The following is a 10,526-nucleotide window of genomic DNA, read 5'->3' on the forward strand; positions in this document are numbered from 1 at the left end:
TTTTTGTGGGAAGGCTTTGGCTTAGTAAGCCAAAAAGTGGTCTTCAAACTGCACTTGTATTGGTTGTGATCACCCAGAATTGTAATTACTGGGACTTTCTTTATGTTACAATTTCTGTGTGTTTGCCACTTTACTAAAACACATCTACCACCTTTTGTTATTAAAAAAATTCACATAGTTTGATTTGTAGGTTCTACCAAAACCAGAGTTATTAGAATCTTTTTTATGTTTGGGTTTGCGGTACTGGCATCGGATTTGATGTGCTCTTAGTTGCCTCAAGTTGAATTATTTTGTTGTGGTTCTTGTGGATGTGAATTTTGTTGTCATCAATTAGGTAACTATAATATTTTTTTCAAACAACGAAACCAAACCAAAACCGTTTGAAACCAAACCAAACCGAACCAAATGGTTTGGTTTCATTTCGATTTTAGCTTCAAAACCGCACCAAACCAAACCGCAAAAACTTGCGGTTTTGGTTTTAGTTTCACTCAAAACCGCACCAAACCAAACCGTGCCCACCCCTATTAAGGAGACATATACCGTCCATGCTCTTTTACCCCAAACGGCGAACAATACTTGTCTCGATAAGTCGTAGAATTGACGACCGCCTTCGCGCAGTAGACGACTTGGTAAATTAGCTTTTGCAGCGTACTAAGATACAACGTGCCCCAGATGAGGTGTCCCAAAGCAGGACAAGGGCATACGACAAACTTCTCCAAGTAACGTCCCAACAAGCAGCGCCATAAACCGAGCATTCTGGCAGTGTACACTCATGATTGGGCCTCAAGATAGCCTAAACTCTTGTCTTAGCACGTAGAGGAGTATGCATTCTTGATTAGGCCCATGGACGAGAATACATTCACGATTGGGGGCATACTCAGATAATCAACATGGGCAACCTTTCAAGAGAAGTGTTCATTCATAGCTAGGCCCGCAAGGAGCTGTAAACATGAAAATTCTATAACAAATGAAATGAGAACACATGTACAAAGTAGATTTGTATTAATGAATTTGTTGGTTAAATCTCTGTTTATGAATTTGTTGGTTACAATATCTGTTTACAACTTTCCTCTGATTCAGTCTTCAAATTTGATGTGGATGCGTAGGTTGTTGATCCAAAGTTTGTGATGACTTCATCTCAGACGAACGATTGAATGTTTGCTTCAAGTTTTGAGCTTAAAACAATGCTTGGATGGTCTTCACCTCAAAGATGTGACAAAGATGGTGTAGATGTGAGATTTCATTGATTCAATGGCCTTGATCTTGAATCGAACGTCGTTACAAGTTTTGAGCTTGCAACAAAGTCATGAAAGAATCATCACAAGTGCTTGTTGATTCTTTAAGGGAGTGCTTCGGCTTTGGTTGAATGAAAGCTTCAACTTTGGTTGTGAGTTCTTCGAAGAGAGTTTTGGCAACGAATTAGTCTTTAAAGATTTGTGTAGAGGTTCTTCTGAATGTAGGATTTTTGGCCTTTCAATGTAGAAATTGTCGACCTTTATGCTTGTCTTGGGACCTTGTATTTATAGACTTCTCAAAGCTTTCCTTCGGATGGATTTGGCTTTGATTTCTATCTTGATTCATACTTGGGAGAATTTAGGCATGTTTTGTGTCTTAATTTCAGCCACCTTCCTTATATTGGCTAAAATTTATAAACCTTGCTGCCTATTTGTGAGCAATCTTCAATTCTTGCTTGTTTTGTGAAGATGCTTTAGCTTTGTTTTCGGTTTTGGGAGAAATTTGGGCCCCTAGCCAATTTTAAAGAGAGATTCCCCCCTTTGCCGAATTTTAGAAAGGTTTTGAGCTTCCTTTGCTTGATTTGTGCCAAATGTCATTGATGACTTGTCAATTTGTGATGAGTCATATGCCACGTGGAGCTTTGTGATGCATCATTTATATGCAATCAAATTTACATGTCTACAAATGCCCCCACTTCAAGACACGTTGTAAGCATGTGCTTGTCACATGTAGGAAACATGTTTTGAAGTCCTGCAATGCGACTGTTCTAACTGAAAGGTCGTTGAGACTTGATCTTGAATTAGTTTGCTTCTTTAAGGGCCGTAGAGACGTATTTCTTGAACGAAACATTTCTTCTAGGGCTGTAGAGGCTTGATCTTGAATTGAAATGATGAATTTCGCCAAGGGCCGTAGAGGCTTGATCTTGAAAGCAATGCAATTTTTTCTTCAAGGGCCATAGAGACTTGATCTTGAAAGAAATGAAATTTTTCTTCAAGGGCCGTAGAGGCTTGATCTTGAAAGAAATGAATTTTTTTCCCCAAGGGCCGTAGAGGCTTGATCTTGAAAGAAATGAAATCATTTCCTTCAAGGGTCATAGAAGCTTGATCTTGAAAGAAATTTTGGAAATGGATAAATTGGTACATACTTATTGTAGTTATTGATTTTCCATAATTTTTGACAAAATACATTTGGTGTATATTGAATTTTTTTTCCTTGTGGTTGTAGGAAGAAAAAAAAAAAAAAAAAGTTTTTCCTTCCTTAGATAGGAACCTCCTTCAATTTTGGCAATGATGGTGATTTCCTTCAAAGTGTTGGAAAGCTATTAGGAAAGCCTTTAACTTATCATTTTGCCACAGATGTGCAGTTCTGATGGGAAAACAACTTCTGCGGGATTAACTTTGCAAACTGGAACATTTGACTTTAGGGAAAATTATGAAATTTGGACATAACAATCATCAGCCTCTTAGCTTCCTTCTCCAATTGGCCTTGCATCAAACCTCCTTCGGAAAGTCCAATTATCACCAAAAACGTCCTGCTTGCGCAGATTGGCTCAAACTTGCCATTTTTTGCTTGGAATATGCTTCCTTCTTTTGGTTGGAATGTGCTTCCTTGTTTTGATTTTCCTTTTGCTATTTGGTATGTACTCTCTCTTATAGTATTAGGAAGCAATTGACCCCCATTTGTAGGACAACTGTGTGTGTAGTTTTTCTCACAATTCTTCTTGCCGTGCACTACCATTATGCTTATTATTGTGGGATTTTTTTTGTTGCTACTGCCGTGCCCTGTTGTTGCTTAGAGCTTGTTGCATTGTGTCACCTTTTTACCATGTGGTGTTGTGCAAAAGATTGTAGTGGTGTTATGTTGTATAGTGCCTTTTGGTCACAGTTTTCCCTCGGTGGTGACATTGCTGTGTAGTGTGAGAAACTGCTTGCGTAATCGTTGCGGGGTTACGTAGTAGCGTAGTAGCGTGCTTTGAAGGACCGTCTTGTAGCTACCATCTTTGTCGTGCTGTTCAAGCTTTGTAGCTGATTTCTTCTCGTCGTTGTGACTTTGCATCGTCATTCTTCAATGCTCACGAGGTTTGTCTCGCATGTCCTTTGCTTTAGTGAAGCAAAAAGAAAAATTTCTTGTCACCCTACTCTTATGCTTATGTTGCATTGTTTATTTTGTTACATCCATGGTATTTTTCTAATGTTTTAAGAGCAATGCACCACTATTCTTGCGAAGGAAGGCGATTCACAAGATAGGGGAACGACATTGGAGCTTTATGCGCTGTTGACTGGCCTTAAGGTGCTTGTTTTTCTTGTGAAAGACAACTCGATGCATATCAAGTCGTGGTCTTCTGAAGTGTCTTGGGAGGTGACAGATTTTGGTCAACCAACTATGAAAAAGACGGCGTGTATATCGAGGATTCTTATCTTGAATCCTTCACACCATGTTCGTGATAATTCACCGGCTTCATTTGAGCTTCTTGGCGATCATGTCCATAGTGGAGCTGTGACTTGGAATAGTACTTTATCGACTGCCGGAGAAGCTGTCTTTCTTGAGTTTTATTGGGAGTGGCTTGAAGATGTCTTAAGCCGATCTAAAGATGTACTTACCAACGTGGGCCTTTATCACGCTGTGTGCGCATCTTTGTTTAGTTATGATCGCCATCATTTCGTCCTTCGGGCGTTCTTTGAGCATTGATGTTCAGCGACCAACACACTTCACACATCACAAGGGGAGATGTCGATTTCACCTTGGGATCTCCACAAGATAAGAGGCTTGCCGATCCAAGGCAAGTTTTACGATGAGGTTGTTCCTAAAGTGGAGGAAGTTTCTCATCGCAATAGCTGAGGATTGCCTGCGAGTTGCCGCTATTTGTTTTAGGCATATCATAAACTTTCCCAGGAGGCTCAGGGTAAGTTAAGCGTGAAGATTTCTTCATAGAACCGATTTTGGTATTGGGATGCCTTGAAGTATGAGAAGCCTTCGAAGAAAAGTGGCCACAACATTACCACTAAACCAAAGGGAGACTCAGACTCGTTAGGTGTCATTGGTTCAGCTAGGCGTCGTTTCCCTGCCGAGTTGAAAGCATTTGGGGATCTTGGCATAATGTTAGAGCACGTGGAAGAATCTTACCTAGCTGCTTTCTTAGCTTGTTGGCTTTGTAAGTTTGTTTTCCCCAAAGACAACGTTAACCTTATCCATCTTGGAGTATTATAATTGGCCAGCAAAATGGCTACGGGTGAATCTTTCAACCTTGCTATTCTGGTTTTAGCCAATATTTATAATGGCTTGAGTATTGTTTCGAACTTAACGAGTAGTGAAGATCTCATTGCGGTACTTCCGTACCACTATGTGTATGGTTGGTTAGGTGAGTACTTTGGCACTCATTTTTCTTCTTCGACTTTAGACAAGTTGGGACCTTCTTCACCAACTTCGACCAAGCTGGGGCCTTTGATGACAAAGTTCTCTGGCGCGCTTTCTACAAAGAGCCTTGATGATTTGCAAGTGCATGCATTGTTTAAAAGTTGTGAAAGTTTAAGAATGGATAACATGGCAAGGGTTGGCTCAGCGCGGCGAGGCCTCGTAGATGATTCACACCTTTGTTTCTTAGACTTGTCTTTTATTACAAGTCTTCGGTTGGGGTATGTTTCTTTGCGACAAGGCCTTGCAAGCCATGTATATGCATTGGGAGTCTTGTACCCATTCACGCACAAATGCTTCTATCACCTTGCCAGCCAAGGACGAGTTCAAGAGTTATCCAGTGACTCGTGCCTATGTAGGTTGGTGGTCAAAGATACATCGTGAAGACTTGGGGATAGCAAGTGGCACCAATCCTTCTCATTCACGTAATGATGCACTGAGAGAGGGTTATTCTGTGGTTTCTACACAGCTGGCACCATTTAATTGTGCGATTGCATCTCATTTACAAGATGGACTTGCGACTTTAGCTCCTCAACGCCTGTGTTTGTCTTCTCATCGTTCAAATGCTTTTGAAGAGGCAGGTGATGAGGTTAACTTGCATGAAGATGAACTTGTTTTGCGGCAGCATTAAAAAGTTTTGAACAAGCGACCGCTTGAAGGTGGTTTGGATGATAGTGACATTAATTTCCATCATAAGAAGAAGAAAGTGTTTAAGCCTTATCAATTTGATGGCTATGTGTCACTTGAGAAAGATGTATGTACTTCTTTCTTTCTAGTGATTTCTTCTATCTTTTTATTGGTTTAGCTTTTTGTTTCTAACACATTTCTTTGTCTTCTTTAGGTTGGGCCCTCTTGTTCTTTTGACTTCACAAACATGGGCGTTCATTCCTTTACAGAGATGCTATTTGGAGATAATCTACCTACAGTGAGAAGATTAGGGGTTTGCTCGGTGTATAGCTTGTTCCAAATCCGCCAAGTTGGCCTAGTTTACCGTGTGTAGGTGAACGTATGCAAGAGCTTGTCGTGAGTCCAACACCTTTGCTGGCTAGTTCTGAGATATCTCTTAGAGGCAACTTATCCATTGTATCAACCTTTGCGTAACTATGGACATCAAGAGCCACATTGAGAAGAGGATTGTGAAATGCCCATTGGACGACCTTGCGTTGTTCAAGGAGGACTTGTCGAAGCTTGTTTCTGCGATTGACAACCTTAACGTTGATTCCTCGCTCTTCAGAGTCAAGATTGCCAAACTTATGGCCACCTCAACTGAGTATTCTTCCTTGCATGCCATTTCCTCGAAGAAGTTAAGTCCGGAGGTTAGAGCTCAACAAGTTGCGGTAATAGACTTATCAATTACCTAAGTTCGATCTTCCCAGCAAGCTGCTTCAAAAGGTTATCCAGCCACATGGACTTATTTGGCTTCCATCCAAGCACGTCTAGAAGTGTTGGCGCGTGAGCGAGAACAGTTGGAAACTGAAGCATCACTACTTCAAGGTATTCTCTTGGAGCAGGAAGCTACATTTTCTCAGCATCAAGATGAGGTTTTATGCCTAGAGCAAGAGAAAGGTGCAGCCATGGAAGTGCCTACCTTGTCTTCCACTAATGTAGAGACTTTGAAGACTTTTAAAGGCTTGCTTGAAGATCGTTGCCATAGTTATAGGGATATAGCTTTCAAGTAGTGTCTTCCATTTTTGTACTTGAAGCCTTCTTTGTTTTTGTTCTTTTTGTAATAAGGCGTTGTAGCCAAATTCTTCCCTTAAAGAACTAAAGTATTCACATTCTTGAATTTTCTCTTTATTTTTCAAAGTGTTTGTATTTTTGTTGATGATGTGACTGTACTTGAAGTTTTGAAGTTTCAAGTTGCCTACGTACCCTCGATTAAGGAGGGATCAAGTCATGATGTAGTTCAAATGAGTGATGGATTGTTTTTTTTTTATGGTTTTGATGGTGATTTTACCGTACACAGTTAATGCTCTTGTGGGCTAGGAGTATTGAGTGTTGCCTTTTAAGCTCGTGCGAACAAGGAGCATTATGCCATATGCAGTTTAGGCTCATGTAGGAGCATTATGTGTTTGGTTCAGAGATAATAATGCTCCAAGAATCTATCGTTGATGAGGCCGATCTTTAAGCCGTCTTCCACCATGATTAAGTAGGTGCCATTGGTGTAGACCTCTTGTATTACGTAAGGTCCATCCCACTTTAACGTGAACTTGCTTTTTTATTTTGTGAGTTGTGATGATGGGCCTTCATAATGCCAAGACAAGATCTCCAGTTTAGAAAGACCTTAGGTAGACCTTCTTGTTGAATGCCTTGGATAACCATGCTTGGTAGCATTCCAAGTGTTGTTAAGCGTCGAGCCTTCTTTCGTCAAGTGCTTCCAACTCTTGAAGTCGTAGCTTCGCATTTTCCCCTTCAGTCAAGCCTTCTTGTATAGCCATCCTTTCGAGCGACAAAACAGCTTCCACACTATACACGAGAGAATAAGGCGTAGCTTGGGTAAGAGTCCTATGTGTCATCCTATATGCCCAAAGTGTTTCGCTTATTCTTTCATGCCAGTCTCTCTTTGTTCGGTTGATTACCTTATTCAAGAGGTTGCACAATGTTTTGTTGAATGCTTCCACGAGATCGTTAACTAGAGCATGATACATGAAAGACTTGTGCTGCTTGAACTTGTATTTCTCGTAGAGCTCGTCCATCAGTCGGTTGGAGAACTGTTTTCTGTTGTTAGTGATGATGTAGCGAGGCACACCATTTTGATGGATGATATGCTCTTTGATGAAACGGATGATAGTTTCCTTCTTAACCTCCCTTAGAGGTACGGTTTTAGCCCACTTGGAGAAGTAGTCTGTTGCGGCTATGATGTAGTTTTCTCCTACAGATGACTTTGGTGTGATTGGTCCCACGACGTCCAATCCCTAAGCATTAAATGGCCATGAAACAATTGTAGGGTGTAATGGTTCAGGCAGTTGATGTATGAAATTGGCGTGGAATTGGCAGGCTTGGCAGCTTTTGGCGTATTCTAGGCAATCTTTCACCATGCTTGGCCAGTAGCAGCCCATTCTTTTGAGCTGGAAGTGTAACTTTAGTCCAAACTGATGCAGTTTGCATACGCCTAAGTGTGCTTCTTCCATGGCTTGATTGGCTTCTTCCTCACCTAGGCATCTTAGAAGTACTTCTTTAAAAGAGCATCGGTAAAGTGTTCCTTTGTAGTAGAGGAAGCGAGGTGCTCATCGACGTATTTCAAAGCGGTGTCTAGGATCGTCCAGAAGCTTTCCATGCTCCAAGTAGTTGATCAGTGGATGTCTCCACTCTTTCGTGGACTGGAAGTATTGAGATGACGTTTATATCATTTAGTAACATTTCAATGACGAGCAGGATCAACCATCTTTGGAAAACCAGCACGTCCGTAACTTCATCTTCTCTTAGCACCATACTTAAAGCTAGGTTAGCGAAAGCATCTGCCATTTGATTTTCTTTTCTAAACACATGTTCTAGTGTCACAGCCTCAAACTTTTGTAGCAGTTAAGTTACTATTCAAAAGTATAGGACGAGATCATCTTTCCTCACTTCATATTCAGTCAAGAGTTGATTGATTATGAGCTTGGAGTCGCCATACACTTCTAGCATTGTGATTTCCATGTTAATCGCCATTTAAAGTCCAATAATCAGTGTTTGGTACTCAGCGACGTTAGAGCACAACTTGCTTAACTAGAAGGAATAGGGTAGTACTTGTCTTTGTGGTGACATGAATACTACTCTTGTCCTTACTCTATTTGCTCATGCGGATCTGTCGAAAAACATTGTCTACATAGGGAAGATGTCATTGTAGAACACCTCCTCGTCAAGCAAGTCGTCAGAGATTTTCCAATCAGTTGGGATTGGATGATTAGCAAGGAAGTTCGCTAGGGCTTGTCCCTTTACGGCTTTAGCTGAGACGTAGATGATCTCGTGTTGGTTAAGAAGCAACGCCCATTTAGCTAGTTACCTTGTCAGAACCTGCTTCGACATAATGTACTTAACCTGGTCGGCTTTAGCAACTAAGTGGATGGTGTAAGCATGCATGTAATGTCTGAGCCTTTGGACGGCAAAGACTAGGGCAAGGCACATCTTCTTAATTGTTACGTAGTTGAGTTCGACACCAATGAGAGTTCTACTTAGGTAGTAGAGTGCTCTTTCCTTTTGGTTTTCATTTTCTTGTGCCAAGAGTGCTCCAATAGAACCTTATTGTGCATCAATGTATAAGATAAGTGGCTTTCCAAGCACGGGTGCTCCTAAGACATATGGGTTTGCCAGGTACCATTTTATGCTCTCGAAGGCATTGCAGCATGCGTCATCCCATATGAATGGAACGTTTTTCTTCATGAGTCGACTAAAGGGTTGATAACATCCAGTAAGGTTGGAGATGAAGCGTCTAATGAAGGCAAGTAATCTTTGTAGTCTTTTCAACTCGTGTAGGTTCTTTGGCTCAGGTATGCTTTGAATGGCCTTAATCTTTGATTGGTCCACTTCAATTCCATGGTGCTTGACAATGAAGCTGAGGAACTTCCCAGAGGTGATGCCAAATGCACACTTCAACGAGTTCATCTTGAGGTTGTAATGTTGTAGTTTGTCGAACACTGTTCACAAATCCTTCAAATGATCGGATCTCTTCTTGGTCTTGACAACTACATCGTCTACATAACATTCTACATTTTTGTGTAGCATGTCATTGAAGATCTTTTGCATTGAACATTAATATGTAGCCCCAATGTTTTTCAAGCTAAAAGGCATTACCTTGTAGCAGTAGATACCTTTTGGAGTGCGGAAGGTTGTTAGTTGCTCATCTTTGGGAGCCATGTTGATTTGATTGTACCTAGAGGAGCTGTCCATAAATGATAGCGCCTCGTGGCCAATGGTCGTGTACGTCATGATTTCGATGATTAGCAAGGGAAAGTCATCCTTCACGCAAGCATCATTGAGGTTTCAGAAGTCTACGCAAACACGTATTTGTCTAGATTTCTTAAGGACAATGACGATGTTGGAGATCCACTAAGGGTATTGCACTTCTCTAATGGATCCTACTTTGATTAGCTTGTCAATCTCGACCTCAATTTGTGGGATGAGCTCGGATCGATAGCGTCTTTGAGTTTGCTTTATCAATCGCGTTCCAGGCTTGACTGCAAGATGGTGCATGGCAATGGTAGGGTCAAGGCCGGGCATTTCTTTGTAAGTCCAAGCAAAGACATCTTTGTATGCTAAGAGAAATTGGTAGTACTCCTCGATCTCGTCTGTACTTAGTAGCACACTTATGAAGATAGGATTCGGTTCCTCGTTTGTGCCTAAGTTGAGCTAATTGAGATCATCAACCGTGGCTTGGCCCCAATCCTCGAGTTGTGGTGGCGCAACAGCAACGTCCTCCTCGGGGATTTCGTCTTATTTGTGTTCTAGGATTGTGATATGGAAGACATCTTAGACCTCATCTTCAGTGCCATCCCTTTGGGCTTGTTGACGTGAAGATTGGCCAATTTAAACTATAGTGCGCTTCTTTACCTTCAGTTATCCTTTTGTATCGACTTCCAAGGTGGCTTGGCGCTTCATCCTTGAAGAAATCGAGCTTCGAACGCCATCTTTTTCTACTAGACCGTTGAGCTTTTCTTTCTCGGGCTTCATATTCTTCTTTCTGGAAAACTTCTTGGTTTATTCAAGTCTTTCCAAGGCCAACCATCACGAAAGAAAGCTAGCCGTGTTGCTTTGTTTCTTAGGTTTTGACAACCTTTTAAAGCCTTGGGATGTGGGCATGTTAAGCTTTTTGAAGATAGAGGTTCAGTCTTGACCACCAATGTGATCAAGTGTCGAAATTCTAGGTTTTGAACGATTTAGTCTATTGAAGACTGATGTTC

The 10,526-nt window shown here is 41.2% G+C and overlaps 1 protein-coding gene across 1 annotated transcript; it reads right to left on the bottom strand.

Annotated features, from left to right (window-relative positions):
* Positions 1-6,992: 6,992 nt before the first annotated feature.
* LOC139195161 (uncharacterized) lies at positions 6,993-9,555 on the bottom strand. Its single transcript, XM_070820341.1, has 2 exons — positions 9,421-9,555; positions 6,993-7,562 (listed from the first exon to the last, which is right to left on the bottom strand). The coding sequence occupies exons 1-2, from the start codon at positions 9,553-9,555 to the stop codon at positions 6,993-6,995; spliced, it is 705 nt and encodes a 234-aa protein (XP_070676442.1).
* Positions 9,556-10,526: the final 971 nt, after the last annotated feature.

The sequence above is a fragment of the Malus domestica genome, chromosome 01, assembly GCF_042453785.1.
Source record: "Malus domestica chromosome 01, GDT2T_hap1".
Taxonomy (NCBI): Eukaryota; Viridiplantae; Streptophyta; class Magnoliopsida; order Rosales; family Rosaceae; genus Malus; species Malus domestica.

What these genes read in the sequence shown, in the direction of transcription:
- LOC139195161 (XM_070820341.1), bottom strand. Translation starts at nt 9,555, where the DNA reads ATGACGTACACGACCATTGGCCACGAGGCGCTATCATTTATGGACAGC. An exon ending in AAGGTATCTACTGCTACAAG is followed by an intron (nt 7,563 to 9,420) that starts GTAATGCCTTTT and finishes TTTAATGCTTAG; the next exon opens with GGATTGGACGTCGTGGGACC.